Raw genomic sequence first — 16,226 nt, 5'->3', positions numbered from 1 at the left:
TAATGTCCTCTATGCTATTCCTTACGTTCCACAAATAAGTAAAACCGTATGAAAATTTACTTTCTCTGCCTGACTTATTTCCCTTAGCATAATCTCCTCCAGTCCCATCCATGTGGAGGCAGAAGCTGGATATTAAACCTTTTTGATCACTGAGTAATATTCCTTTGTGTGTATGGACCACATCCTCTTTATCTATTCATCTGTTGAAGGGCATCTCAGCTCTTTCCACAGTTTGGCTACTGTGGACATTACTGCTATGAACATTGGGGTACATGTGCTGCTTCTTTTTACTACATCTGTATCTTTGGGTAAATACTCAGTAGTGCATTTGCTGGATCAGAGGGTAGCTCCATTTTTAATTTTTTGAGGACCCTCCATACCACATTGTTCTCCAAAGTGACTGTAGCAACTTGCATTCCCACCAATAGTATAAGAGGTTCCCCTTTCTCCAACACTTGTTGTTTCTTGCCTTGTCAAATTTTCCCATTCTAACTAGTGTAAGGTGGTATCTCAATGTGGTTTTGATTTGCATTCCCCTCATGGCTAATGGTGATTACATTTTTTTCATGCGTCTGTTAGCCGTCTGTTAGTATGCGTCTGTTAGTATGTCTTCATTGGAGAAATGTCTGTTCATGTCTTCTGCCCATCTTCTGAGTTGATTATTGTTTTGGGGGGTGTTGAGTTTGAGAAGTTCTTTATACCTCTTGGCTATCAGCCTTTTGTCTGTTAAACTAAAAGGTTCCTTAATAATGCAAAATAAATGTGTCACTTTTCCCAAGCATAAAGTCCACTGTGTGCTGACTCCTTGACAGCTTCTTACAAATGCATTCTTGCATTCTCATCACGTCTCATCACATCCGTCCTTATGGGAGGACTACCCACATTTTGTTTCATGAAACACTAGATACCTTAAGTTATTTACTAATAAGTGTTTATCTCCAAGAGGAATTCTCTCAATATATTACTCTGAGAAATGCTAAATCTCTTATATGCCCCTACATAATCTACCACCCTAACTCATCCCCAATTCTGTCTCTACTCACAAAGCGCACGATATCTGAAAGGTCTATCTGGTTTTGTTTTGCACAGTTCAGAAGCTATTTTCAAAGCAAATACCTTTTCATTCATTTTTGTGACAACATCTCATTAAAAATCTACTAGAAAGATGAAACACAGAAACCCAATTTTATAATATTGCAACCTTACATTTTAAATATTTGTGCTTTAGTGTTTTCACTGGTATGGTTACCTTGGCCTAGAAGTAATGCCACCATTTCTTCATGTCCTTCACGAGCTGCTTCCATCAGTGGTGTATAACCTTCATCATTGACCTCTTCCAGGCTAGCTCCTCTTTCAATGAGTAAAGCCGCAAGTTCCACATGACCACCACATGCAGCCAAAGTCAATGGTGACTCAAATGAATCAGCAGGCATGTTCACTTGGGCACCACTGTCAAGAAGTAACCTAGCTACTTCAACATGGCCATCCTAATTACAATGCAATTAAAAAAATTAAATCAGCACCATTAAAAGAAACATTAAAAATGTGAACACTTCTCAATTACTATACAACGAAGGTTTACCAATCTCCATTCAAATAAGAATTAATCTACATTTAACTGTTGAGAAAGCAAGTATTAAATGAGTATCTATATGTCTGTGGCATAGACCATGAAACAGAGATTGAGGCTATGAAACTTGTAGAACAGTAATACCTCCCTTCAATCAAGAGGCTTATTAACCTTTGGGAGAAAAAAGACATTAAGTACATGTAACAAAAGACTACTATGAAACAACACCAGCACTGAACAATATATACTTAAATGCCACATGGATAAAGCTTAGAAAGGGAAAACAGTATTTGTGTAGAAACCTTAAGGAGAAGCAAACTTCTGATTAGATAGAAAAAGAAAAATCCAATACTTTTTGGAGACGGCAGAGAATTTAGATTATGTGTTAGGGGAAAGGAAACAAAATTTGTACACAGTACTTCCCTTTTGTTGTTCAACATTCAAACGCCAGTGAAAATTAAAGGAAAAAAGAATACTCTCTTACTATCTTCTGTCTCTTTTGCTAGTCTCCCTTTCCCACAACATTCCTAACTATAGGCAACTCCAAGGCTCTCTTCTTTTTCGCCTTTGATGTGATTTTTCTTGTCTATATTACCTTACAGACATTTCATCTTCTTCTGAACATGTCACAACCATTTTTACCTCTGTACTTGCCACACTGCACAACTTTAATGCCCTATTACAATGGTTACTTTGTGTTCCTTGGGCTCAGAATTTTCTCCCTCCATCATTAACTCCTGTATTTCCTTTAAAATCCACCTTAAAATCCCAATCTCTTGGCAAGCTTCAAAATGTCTGGCCACTACCAGTATCTTTCATCTACTTATAACACTTGCAGTACATGCTGATTAGGTCTACAGAATGCTCCATTTTGATTTCTTAATCTACATAGTTCTCTAGTGGTTGTCACAAGGATGTTTTAAGTTCCTTAGCATGGGGATGTTATTGATGTGTTTTAAATACATGACATTATTTAATGCTCACAACAACCAAAGAGGAGGATATTACCCTAATTTTAACAGATGAGAACTTAAGACCCTCAAAGAAAACTCCTGTTTCTGCAAAGGATCATTTATTAAGGCAAAAACTGGCATGGCTAATTCAAGTCTTAATTAACTATCTGGTATTTTTTAAAATTAGTAATTAAAATTTAACATCCTTTCATTGAGAGAAGAAACTTAAATTTGGGGCCTTTTTCTATCTTTGGCATATTTTTCTCAAAATCAGCCTATAATGTCATTCTGATTCATTTCTGTGCCACAAATCACAGACTAAGATACAGAAGTTTAAGTAAGAATACTATTATTACCTGTTCCTAAGTATAAACCCTAAAAACAAAGTTCTTAAAAAGAAAATTAAGGGCTCAGAAAAGACCATACACAGAGGGGGAATTATGTTACACAAATAATAGTCTAATTTCCAAATTTTCATTTTTCATTCAAATTTAAATTATCAGTTTGATGAACATGCTCTGCTTAGTATTATCTCTAATTAACTTCTAATGCAATTAAAAATTTAAATTAAAAATTAAAAAGTTGCTTTTTGTGCCAACTGTGTAATACCAGCATAGTTATGCGAGAATGAGAAAATAAAAGTAGTGCTGTAAAGCTCCAGAAAGGACCTTTATTAGAAAGAAGTTAACACTATACAACTGGCTCTGAATGCTAGTGATAATTCAGATAGCTGAGGTTCTGCTCTATAATAATAAATCTATGATAAACAAATCTTTGAACTCAAGGAAAAGATGCTCGTCACACACTAGCGTTGTCTCTATGAACTATATATAGATATATTTCATGTATGTATTTCACCAGTCTTACCATGCAAGCCTCCATTAGAGCAGTGTGCATTTCATCTGTTTTATGCTCTTGATCTGCGCCTGCTTCCAAAAGAAATCGCACCATCTCTAGATGTCCTAAACCAAAAATGTGTAAGATTACTTTAAAATATTTTATTATTCCAAAAAATGTAAGAAAAAATTTATAATACTTTGAGAATTTATATTTAACTTATAGTAATACATTTATAAGCATAATATTAAAGTCAGCTGCAAACCACCCTCAACTGTAACACATAAATTATAAAGTGATACTTGTAGTTCTACTCCTTACTCTGTTGCCAATACTACAATCCTTGCTGCAAGTGAGTAAAGATGCCATTAAAATCCAAAATCCAGAATATGCCCTCCACCACCTTTTAAGAGCTAGGGCACGTTACATTTGTTTATGCTACCGAACAAATTAACTTTCATGAATTAGTAGCCTGGGATAATAACAACTGAAGTTATTTCTAAGAGGAAATGCATTTTAAGTTTCAATTACTAACTCATAAAGTTTTTAAGAATAATCTGTTTATAAATCGGGATTATATGTATATATATATCTATATATATATATATCTGAAACCACCTCATTTAGTTTATACTTATTCACCTATTTAGATATAAACATACATGCACATACATATATACAATACTCATATATTTATATTGATGCAGTTTCAAATAAACCATAAGCTTCAGTTCAAATAAAGACACCTTAGTAGTAGTTAAAAAGACAAGATGTTTTTTAGGATTTCAGACACTATGTAAGAAACAGAAAAATGACTAATTTTTTTCCAACTTTATTTGGAAGGAATTGCAATCAATTCTCAATCAATTAGGACTAAGGGGAAGCAGTGGACGGTAAACTCATAAACATCAAAAACGAACTTCAATAAGTAACTGTAACATCTGCCAAATCTTGTTTCTGCTAACTACCTACCTCCCTTTCCTCTCAGTCTTTTTCCCTTCCCAAAGATCCACATCAAGTTCAGTCTCAGCCTGAGTTCTAGCCCTTCCCCATCTCCTCCTTGTCAATCTATATCCTAGAAGACCTCACCCGAAATAGAGGAAAGGGAGAGGGTCCATGGATCCTTGTAAGTAGCAGAGATGTTCTCCACCAGCTCAGTTCTATATCCAGCTTCTAATTAAAGCCTGCAAGCCCCAACCTCAGACGCCCCTTGGAAAGCAGGGTGGGGCTACAAGCAAAGGAGAGAGGGAAGAGTAGTTATATGTAGCCCCATCTCAAAGCTCTTCTGGCCAGCTGGGACCCAACAGTAAAATACAGCCAGTTCCAGGTTCAAAAGTACTTGTGAAAAGGGGAGAGAGCCACCCAATCAATTAGCTTGCCTGGAGAGGCTGTCCCAAAGCTTTAATTCCGCTCCTCCCAATGAAGATAAGCCTCTGCTAATTACCAAACAGTACTGGGGAAGTAAGGGACCTCAGCTGTGTTTCCTACCCATCCTTAATCTGAGACTGTTAACATCAGACAACCGAAAGCAGTTTAGATAGAGCATATTTTCACATTTAACTTAAATTTTAGTCATTTATGTTATTCTAACCATGTTTTTAAAGGAAATTATCAGGGGACCTCATAAAACCTTGGTCACTATGAGATAGAACGGAACAAAACACCACCAGAGCCACAACTAGGGTGTGGCGATCAAAGCCTTAGGTGTATAATTTAAGAAGGTATTCCCTTACAAACTTGGTGGGGGAAGTGATTCAGCCATTGAGAGTAAGTGCCTGCTTAAATTCTGTACCTTAACTTGTAAGAGTTTTTACTTGATGCCTCAAGATCAAGAATTTACCACTTATTTTATTATATAAACATGACAGCAGCAGATGGTATGAAAACACTGAACTGAATGGCTATGCAGATATAAAATTTACCTTTAAAAAAAGTTCCTTGGTTTATAGCCATTTATCTGTCAAAAAGATAGTCTGAGAAGCATGTGGTAGCTCTGAGGTTATCTTTTTAGAACCTAGAATCTAGAGCATTTACTAGCTGAAGAATGAGCAACTTTCCAGACAATTGTCTTGCCCTCGCAAAGGACGGCATTTTTCGGTATTACCAATATTTTCAGGTTGATTAACATCATTTAAAATATCATATACCCCTTTTGTACAGTTAGGTACGTACAGGTAGGTGTTTTTGTCAATTTCAACCAGCTCTTCCTTCTAACTTTATTAAATGCGTTGATGATATTCCAACATTATTCTTTAGAATCCAAACTCTCCTCACACCACTTTTCATTTCTCAAATCTCCACCTATCTCTTCAGTTTTTCTCCTTCTTAGTGTCATGCGAAATAGCTTAAGCACCTTCTTGTTAATAGAAGCTACTTTTACTATATTTACTTTTAACCTTACAGGTTAAATACTTCTGGAATCAAGAGGATTCTTTCTTGTGAACCACACAAAATATTCTGACACAAAACCCATGAAAAATTACAGTGCATAATTAAAATTAACCATTTCTGATAAAACAACTGAACCATTTAAAAATCATTTTTCACTGACAATATATTTATAATATTAAGTCTATATTTCAAACTTTACATATTAAACTCTGAAACATTTTAAACTTTTTTAAGTTAATTACATATAATATTCTATTACCACCTCTTAATTAACTTTTTAATTTAAAAACTGTATTAAGTAAAGTAACAGTCATATCATGTATTTAAAAACTTCATTTTAAAAAAACGTTTTATGCCGTACCTTTGTAACAAGCTAATGTAAGTGCACTCTCTTTAAATTCATTGGAATGCGTATTAATGCCAGCCCCATTTTCTAGCAGCAATCTGGCTACTTCCACATGTCCAGCACTTCCAGCTTCCATAAGCGGAGTATGACCATTTTCGTTATGGTCCTCAATACTAGCACCGGATTCCAAGAGCACCTTTACAACATCTACATAGCCTCCAGCACAAGCATATGTAAGTGCTGTATTGCCTATTTTAATAGAGAAAAACAAAAAGATATTTTATATTTTTAATTATCATGTTCAATTAGCCAGCATATAATACATCATTAGTTCTTCATGTTGTGTTCAACAATTCACTAGTTGTGTATAACACCCAGTGCTCATTATACCACACATGCCCTCCTTGATACCCACCACCTGGTTACCCCATCCCTCCACCCCTCCCTTCTATAAACCTCAGTTTGGCTCATGGAGTCTAGAGTCCCTCATGGTTTGTCTCCCTCTCTGATTTCTTCCCATTCAAGGAAAAGCAAAAAGATATTAACATAAAATACTAAAATAAAAAGAGCCTAATTTATCATCAAGAAGAAAACTAAAATGGGAGATGGTAATTTTTTTTTCTTAAGATTTTATTTATTTGTCAAAGAGAGAGAGCACAAGCAGGGAGAGTAGCAGGCAGAGGAAGAGGGAGAAGCAGGTTCTGCACTGAGCTGGGAGCCCAATGAGATGTCAGACTCTAGATCCCAGGATGCTGGGATCATGACCTGAGCCACAGGCAGATGGGGAGACTATAATCTTAATACATTTAGATAATACATATAATTCTTTTCCCATTGCCTTTTATCTTACTGAAATCAACTCCCAGTTCTTTTCCATTTAATATCAGTGTCAAATATATGTTGAAAAGAAATTCACTTGCCATAACTGTACAGTTATAAAAGAACTGAGCAATTCTAAAATTTAAACTTTTCATAGGAGGAAAAAAGTTATGTTCATTCTAACTTTAGAGAAAAGTTTCACATGCTTTATTTTTTGTGATTATTCATCATACGTAGATATATATCATACTGCCCCTTTAATCATATATAATTGTTTTCACTGCAACTTCAAACACCAGCTAACTATCAAGGTAAAGTAATTTCAAAAATGTTCCTCTGGATGATAAAAATCTTTCACATTACAAGGGGAAAAAATTAACATTCTGGGTAAAATAAGGGTTTCTAAAACCCCTTCAAACCAGAAACTGTAAGCTCCTAAAAATTATTTAAAATATTTAACAAATGTGGGGCATCTGGGTGGCTCAGTTGGTTAAGGTCAGATCAGGTGATCCTGGGGTGTCCTGGGATCAAGCCTCACATTGGGCCCTGCTCAGTGGGGAGTCTATTTCTCCCTTTCCCTCTGCCCTTCTCCCTCTGCCCCCCCCCCCGCTCCTTCTCACTCTCTCTCAAATAAATAAATAAAATCTTTAAAAATAAATAAAATCTTTAAAAATAAATAAAATATTTAACAAATTTTAAAATCTTACATGATGAAGATGCACAAAATATATTTTCATAAAATTTTAGAACTTTCATATAAACCCACCTATGCCCAAGTTTGAAAAAAAATATAAAAGTTAAGAAAAATAAAAGTTTAAACTAAAATCATGTCCCCCTTGTGGGACACAATGTTTTCATAATACTTTGTTGTTCTATAGGCCACAATTTAGTATCAGTAGACAATGACAGACCTGCCTTTCATTCCACAGCCCTCTTGTTCTACCTATCTTCCCTTCCATTCTCCCCTGAGAAATAGGAAATCTGGGTTGGAGCACTGTAGCCCATTTCTAAGAGGGTAGTCCTTCTAAGTGAGCAAGCATTTAATTTAATCTAAAAGAACTTTAAAAGACCAAGTGATCATCCTCACACACCAAAGAGGAAAAATTTTATTCAAAATATATTCTATACGTTAAACCTAATGCATAGCCTTATGCAAATATGCAGCACTTTAATGTAGTTAGAGAACTGCCAGAGCTTTATAAGCGATGACTGCCATGTGCAATAATTATTACCAAAGGGTCTTCTTATTTAATGAAACTGAAAAAGAAATATGCATAACCTGTTGAAGACTGTGCATTGACATCGGCTTTATGAGCTAGCAGCAACTTCACAATTTTGACATGTCCTCCATTAGCAGCAGCCATTAAAGGTGTAATGTCACCTTTGATTCCCCTATCTTCCACATTTGCATGCATTGCCAACAAAACCTTATGAAAGAAAAAGGTTAAATGATATTAGAAAATGATATATTCATAACATATGGGACATACTTCCACTAACACCCACCTAGTCATTTACAGTAAAAGAGCCAAAAACCACAAAGTGTATCTAACAAAACTATTATTGAAATGAACCTAATGGCTGAGTTTTATTATATTCCTAATAAGTAGGCCAGATTAAAAAACAAAAACAACCCGTTTGATTATTATCATACGAACCTGTGCAAGCTCATAGTATCCAGCAGAACAAGCTAAACAAAGGAGGCTCTCCCCTTCCTCAGTGTGCTCATTTACACTTCGCCCTTCAATGAGTAACTTTCGCACAGCATTTACATCTCCTTCTGAACAGGCTTCTGCCAAACTGCGGCTATTGGGGAAGAACATTATAGTATCAGGATAATATAAAAATATGAAAAATTACACAGCGTACTGGCTTTTGAGGTTAAAAATTCCAACTATGGACACTTCTAAAGAATCTCTCAACTGGATAAAATCCATCCTAAGAAAAACAGTAAATCCAGTACTATTAATATTCTCTTCATTTCAAATATAAGTCAATTCTTACATCACCCTCTTGAACGTCCCGTCACTTCTGGTACTAAAGGCATCCATGGGTAACCTCTTTTCCGTATCTCTATTATTACTACCACCCAGACTCAAGAACATCATGTTTAGCCCAGATTATGACAGTCTCCTGCATAGCCTTCCTGCTGTTACCTTTGTTTTCCTTCAGACTCAACGAGGCAGTCAATGAGATCTTATTTAAAGGAAAGCAGATCATCACGTCACTCCTCTGCCCAGAATCCTCCATTTGGCCTCTAATCTCAGTCACACTAAAAGCCAAGTACCTATGAGATCTTTCCAGTGATAAAGTCCCACAGTCCTACTTTTTAACTCTCTGGTTTCATCATCTACTATTCTCACTCTTACTCTTGCCACATTGATTGAATATATAAATATATATAAAATAGCTAAATATATATAAAATTGCTAAATATATATAAAATAGCTATTATAAATGCACATCGTGTATTTTATAGCTGCCTTTCATAAAAAATGCTAACTTAAGCTCCAACTCCAAGATGTACATATTTGCTGTCCCTCTGCCAAGAAAGCTTCTCTGTCAGACACAGCTCACCCTTTTACCAACTTCAGGTGTTTGCTAAACAGCCACCTTTTAATTGTGGATTTTCCCCACTACTCTCTTAAAAATACACTGCTCTCCAACCTAAACACTGCCCTAACACCTCCCCACTCAATTTTTCCCCATAGTTATTATCATTGTGTGTCATGCTATATATTACTCATACTGTTTAATTATATTATCTCCTTACCAAAGTCAGTCTTGAATAGCACTTAGTATGCTTGTCTTATAATTTCCCATTTTTTAGGACACTGACAGTCCCCAGACCCAGTGTTCTCCATTACCTTTAAACAAATTTAAGACAAACCTTTCCCACAAGACACACCATTATAAGAACATACCTCTTCTCTCTTTCAAGTGGGCTCTTACTCTTTTTCTCTTCCTGAGGCACATACATACACTCCTCTACTACTATCCCATTTAGATTTGCATTCTATTTCCTTATGTGTGTGCTAGCTTTAAAACAAGCTTACCAGAACTACTGTAACAACAGTTGGAATTCTGAACTCAAGAGCACAGGGTCCGTTAGATCCGCACGTGGCACCACACTTAACTAATATAAAATCTAACATATAACATCACTGCACTCCACTATCTCTCTCAAGTTTTGCTGAATAAATGACTGTCACAAACATGCTCTACTATTCTTCTAGTATATTCAATGCCAAAGAATCTGTAACTTCTTTTTCTATTCTATTTCCTGTTTGAACTAGCTTTAATATACTCCTCAAGGCGTTTTTAACTTTCTTTCTTGCCAGTCTCAGCAGGCACCACATTTAAGAGTATCAGTAATACTACAGGGTAGTAAGACTGATCATTAATCAAGAAACAGAAGTTGAAGTTAACTGAAGGAGGGTCAATCCATGAGAAGAAGAATAAATTAATAAAAACACAAAAATCTAGACAAATGAAGATGAACTCAGAGCCAAGAGAAACAGTAAATTCATATTCTTGTTAACACTATACAACCTCTCTTTCATGCTCTTTAAAGATGTCACACAAAAACACTATTATATAAAAGATAATCCTTAAATTCTATTTTTTAAATTCTCTAAACCCATATATAAAAGAATACTCCCATTTTCTGAACTTAGTTTAAAGGCAACTGCTAAAATAAATAACATGGCTTCATTTCAGTTAGAGGAAAACAAGTCTCTGAGGAAGCAAAAAAGGTAATTTATATTAATAATTATTTCCTATTTGCTTTCTTGGAGCTTATACCCATTTTTCAGGTACTATCCATAACTGGTTTTTTTTTATATGAAATGGTGTAAGATTATCAGATAAACTTAAAAAAGCAAAGTCACAAAATATAAACTGAGTCCTTACTAACTATAAAGTACTATGTAAAAGGAATTGTAGGGCATACAAACATTAAGTATGTGGGACTCACATTCAAATTATGGGAACTAAATCTATGACATTTTTGAACGTTCATAAAACAAACAACAAAAAACAAACCTTGCTCTTTAAAATAGTAACTATACACATGAACTAGAAAATGGCATACCTAATAAGAAAGCATCTATTTCTTTGTCACCAAAACATTAAAATAAAACAAAATCTAAAGAGTCAAAAGGTCTTAACTTGCAGTCACTGATGTCCCAGGTCTGCCACTTGCCAACTATTTGATCTCAATTAAATTATTCGCTTCTCTTCAGGTTTTCAGAATAAAAGGAAAGTAAAACAAAATTCACTGCCTTAAGGCTTTTTGTGAGTAAAAACAAGATATTACGTATAGAGTAGTTACCTCCATGCCAAGCACAAAATAAAGGCTCAGCGAACATTAGCTATTAAGAAAACGTTTTTATACTGATCACAGAGAAAATGTACTTACTTGTCCGACTGCCCTGCATTCGCTGTGCTTTCAGCTCTCATACGGGTAAGTGCAGCAGCAGCTTCATCCAACGCACAACTAACAGATGATGTCAACCTCCGAAGCACTTCAGGGTCTGCAAAGGCTTTACCATCAGCTGTAGATAATTTTCCTATTCCTATTATATGATTTTCACACCAATATGGATACACCCAAAAGGAGAAACAAAGCAAAAGTCAAGTTACTTAATTCTATTTATCTTAATGAACAATCTTTAAATGTCACACTTCATGTATATACTGTTCGTTTGGAATCTTCTGGAAAATCACTGTTCTCCAATTCTGTAATAACCTTATTCCTCCCATGTGGTCTAGAAGTGCCTGACCCCATAACTCTCTGGTACCAGAAATGTGTCTCTGGCCTACGCTGGGACAACTAGGAGTCCCCACCCAGAGTTTTGTCATAGGTTTGGAAGAACCTCTATGTTCAAAGGTAAATGAATTGCTAAGATGTGAGTCATAAGCTTATGGCCAGTTTCATGATCCTACAGACAGACAGACTAGCCAAAATAAGTCAATATAAAGGAGGGCAGAGTAGAGAAACAGAAAGTAGTTCTGATAAAAGTTATTTTTGACTCATTGAGACCAGTAGTGCCAGAAGCCAGAATTATCCCCATTATTTTTGGTAGATGCCCACTTTTGTTTAAGACTGTTTAGGTGGCCCACTCCACTCGTGATCAAATATGGTCAAATAAGACATTACAGGCCATATAAAAGATAACATGAGTACCTATTCATTTCAAATTACATCTACAATTTATTACATGTTCTCAATAACATCTAAAAAACATCCAGAACAGCTAAAGAATAAAAATTCGTAAGTAGAACCGGTTAATAACTATCTGCATGAAATATATCTTATTGCTTTTCTGTATATCACTACAAAGCAAACTTATCTCTAACTTTCATTATTCTAACTCAGTGGTGCTGCCCATCAGTGGAGCTTTTCAAAAATATAGATGCTAAGCTCTTTTACATCTAAGGATGTAATTCAGTAAGTAGGAGGTGGGGCCTAGGCATCTAAATATTTTTAAAGCACTAAGAAGAGTCTAATGCATAGCCAGGATTAAAACCTCTGCAGCAACTTGAAGATAAAATAATGCATATTATACATCCCTGTTACTCAGTAGGTGGTACATGGACAAAAAACACCGCTATCATTTAGGAGCTTGTTAGAACTGCAGAATCTTGGGGGTGCTCAGTTGGTTAAGCATCCGACTCTTGGTTTTGGCTCAGGTCATGATCGCAGGGTCATGATCTCAGGGTCATTAGGTCAAGTCCTCAAACCCATGTTGGGGCCCCACGTCAGGGTGCCATGTGGGATCCACTCTTGAAGCAGAGTCTGCCTGAGATTCTTCGCTCCTACACACCTTGCTCCTCCTTCTGCTCCTGTGCACACATGCATTCTCTCTCAAATAAATAAAGAAATAAATAGATAGATAGATAAACAAAATCTTAAAAAATAAAAAGAACTGCAGAATCTCGGGCCCTAAGATTTTCTGATCCAAAACCTGAATTTTTAAAAAAGATCCCCCAAGCAATTCAGATACACATTATAGATTAAGAGGTTATTATCGCAGGTTTTAAAACAAACTACTTAACTAAGACATCAATCCAAAAAAAAAAAAAAAAAAAAAAACAAAACCCACACCCAAATGGTAATAATAAACATATCTGTACAAATTCCTTTTTACAGTGGAAGGGTTTAATAACATAATATAAGTTTGTGTTTAAACTTTACAAAAGTTTACAGCTGTTTGGTTCTTTTTCTGGAAAAATCCAAGATATCAAATACTGTATCTTATGGAACCAAAAATACATCTGGTAGAAAGCCTTTATGATTTTATATACAACAAATGTTCAGAGCAGTCAGTTGGTATCTGTTACAATCAAGATGTGCAAAGAATAAAGACAGTCTCAGTCTAATGAAAATGATTTTAATTTGTGTCACTAATATTAAAAATCAACCACAGTCTTAATCTGCTATAGCAGTATTTATTCAATAAGATATCTGTGGTTAGTTAAGTATCCTAACACTATGGAAACCAAGGTCACAGATACATTTTCACATGAAAGAATGAGCTCCAATTGTTTAGCCAATCCAGATCAGCATTTAACAACTATTTGGCAATGACAGCAACAGAACTAGGTAAGAAGATATATCTGGATTAGTAAAAAGTAATCACTGCCTTAAAAAGAAAGAACATCAAAAATAAAATATTCCATATTAAATTTTTATAAGCTTCTCATATCTTCATAAGTAATGGTAACTATTTTAGTAAAGATAATTAGTAAGTAACCTAAGACACATATGGTAATCCTAAAAATGAATAAACCGTGATATAAAATTAATTAATTCTAGTTACTCTGGATTATGATGATCCTTTTTAACTAGTCTTATCCAGTTATTAGGTTTTAATGAAGACCAAAAACAGAAAAGATACGTGATGATCAGATTATTCTTTCCCAAGTCTAACATTTAATCAATTGAACAAAACCATGTAATTTGTGACCAAAAATGTCCTAGTGAGACATTAGAGGCTATATAAATGATAGAAGACAGTACATTAAAAAATTACCTAGATTTCAGATTTTAAGATAATTACCTTTCCCTTTTTTTCCCCTTAGAACTTACTCAACTTAATTCTTATTTATGAAGACAAAGTTTAGAGAAGATGTAACTGACTTAACAGAACAAACAGAAACAGGGATAACAAAGAGAAACAAGGTGACCAGCCCAAGAGGGCTCAGAAATGGTAGGTACCAGAAACAAGGGTGAGGCTTGGGTCAGAAAACAGAGAGACTAGCTGAACACCTGAGAGAAGTAGTCAGACACTTGAAGACTGCATTCCCAAACTGCACAGACAGATGATTATTCTCTATAGAAACCAAACCAAAAAGGCCCAGGATTAGTAGTTATTAGACAGAGAGGAGAAAGAGAGGATATACTAAAGGGAAATAAGGATTAAGTGATATATGCATGAAAAACAGTAAGATCCTCAACCCCTCCCACTCTAAGCTCCCAAAATACAGGTAGCCAGGTTTATCACTCACCAGATAAAAACTGGTAAATGTGTCTCTTGAGAAATTGAAAAGCCCCAGGAAAAAAAAAAATTAAAGATACTGACATCTGGATCTGGAGAGTTCTCAAAGAAAGGGAAGGGTCTCTATCCAATCACTGTGTAATAGGAATTCTAAAATGTTACCAATTTTACCCAGCTCTGCTGTACTCACTCTACATAATCCATGGGACTGGGAATTTGATAGCTTTTATCCCCATAATCAGGTTACGCTATATGGTACAGTTGACGTGAAGTCAGGAATATTATCTGGATGTGCCTGACCTTACCACATGAGCCTAGAAAAAAACAAAAGATTTCTGTGGCTAACTGGAGAAAAGAGATTCAAAGCATTAGAAGGATTCTACTGTGCTGGCATGAAGATGGAGGGAGCCACACGCCACGGAATGCAGGCAACCTCGAGAAGGTAAGAGCAGTCCCCGCTGACACAGCACAGAAAATCAGGATCTCAGACCTGTAACTACAAGGAACTGAATTCTGCTACCAACAATAAACCTGAAAGCATATTTTCTCCTATAACCCACAGATGAGAACTCAACTCAGGGGTTACTTTGATTTCAGCCCATGAGACCCCAGGCAAGAGAATCTAGCCATACTATGTGTCTAAATGTCTTATTTACAAAAACTAAGTGTATTGTGTCATGCCACTATGTTTATAATAAACTGTTAAACTGCAGTAGGAAAGTAATTATGTAATGTACATAACTTATGACATATAACATATAATAAATACTTCATGGTGAAACCCAACCCAAAAAAGGCACATGTACCTTCTATTTTAGCTTTTTATGACATTGCTAATAACTACAAAAAAGGACAGGCTTCACCAGACATTTGAAGAAAATATAGCCAAAAATATTCAAGATGTGAGCAAAATTTTAAAATGCTCCAAATTCTAATGCTATGGAGAAGGATGAGAAAAGAAAAGTTGCAGAGGTAAGGGAATACTATAAGTAAGGGTGGTGTTAACTTTCTGAATTGCAACACCAGAAATTAGGAGATAATGGAGCAATAATTTCAAAAGTCTGAAAGAGATTTTTAAACTAGAATTCTATACCTTCAAACTATCAAGTATGAGGATAGCATCAGAGGTATTTTCAGGCAGTCTCAAAAACTTTTACTTCTCAAGTACCTTTTCTCAGGATACTTAAACCATGATCAATCTCTACACCATAAAAAGAGAAACCACCAGAGTAGTTCTGTGATACAAAGGAAATATAGACACCATGAATGACTATTCTTGCCAAAAACAAAACGAGTCTGAATCTGGTCAGTATCTGGATCTGAATTCTGATTTACAGGAAATACAACATACAGTGGTGCAACTAGCAAAACTGATAAAGTGGAACAAATGAATCAATTTCTTCAGAAAATGGGGGGGAGGGGGAAGGAAACTGTTATGATTAAAAGATGCTTAAACTAAATAACATGAAAAATATAAAATTTTACATGCAAAAATATGTAAATATGAAACAGGTGAAGGGGATTAAAGAGTACACTTACCATGATGAGCACTGAGTATGTACAGAATTGTTGAATCACTATATTGTACATGGAAACTAATATTACACTGTATTTTAACTACTGAAATAAAAATTAAAAACTTAGGGGTGCCTGGGTGGCTCAGTCGGTTAAGCATCAGACTCTTGGTTTTGGCTCAGGACATGATCTCATGGGTGGTAAGATGGAGCCCCAAGGCAGGATCCCGCTCAGCGGGAAGTATTCTCGAAGATTCTCTCTCTCTGGCCCGGCCCCCACTCACACACACACAC

General features: G+C 35.5%; 1 protein-coding gene across 5 annotated transcripts in view; it reads right to left on the bottom strand.

Annotated features, from left to right (window-relative positions):
- ANKRD17 (ankyrin repeat domain 17) overlaps positions 1–16,226 on the bottom strand; it is a 163,610-nt gene that overhangs the window by 65,342 nt on the left and 82,042 nt on the right. For all 5 annotated transcript variants that reach the window (XM_044226144.1, XM_044226145.1, XM_044226148.1 and 2 more), the window contains exons 3-8: positions 11,337–11,493; positions 8,575–8,722; positions 8,196–8,343; positions 6,113–6,346; positions 3,391–3,485; positions 1,250–1,487 (exon numbers count right to left, since the gene is read on the bottom strand). In XM_044226144.1, coding sequence (XP_044082079.1) covers positions 1,250–1,487; positions 3,391–3,485; positions 6,113–6,346; positions 8,196–8,343; positions 8,575–8,722; positions 11,337–11,493 — 1,020 coding nt within the window. The remainder of the gene's footprint in view (positions 1–1,249; positions 1,488–3,390; positions 3,486–6,112; positions 6,347–8,195; positions 8,344–8,574; positions 8,723–11,336; positions 11,494–16,226) is intronic.

Source organism: Neovison vison, chromosome 11, assembly GCF_020171115.1.
Source record: "Neovison vison isolate M4711 chromosome 11, ASM_NN_V1, whole genome shotgun sequence".
NCBI lineage: Eukaryota > Metazoa > Chordata > Mammalia > Carnivora > Mustelidae > Neogale > Neogale vison.
This window is presented reverse-complemented; position numbering and strand designations above follow the sequence as displayed.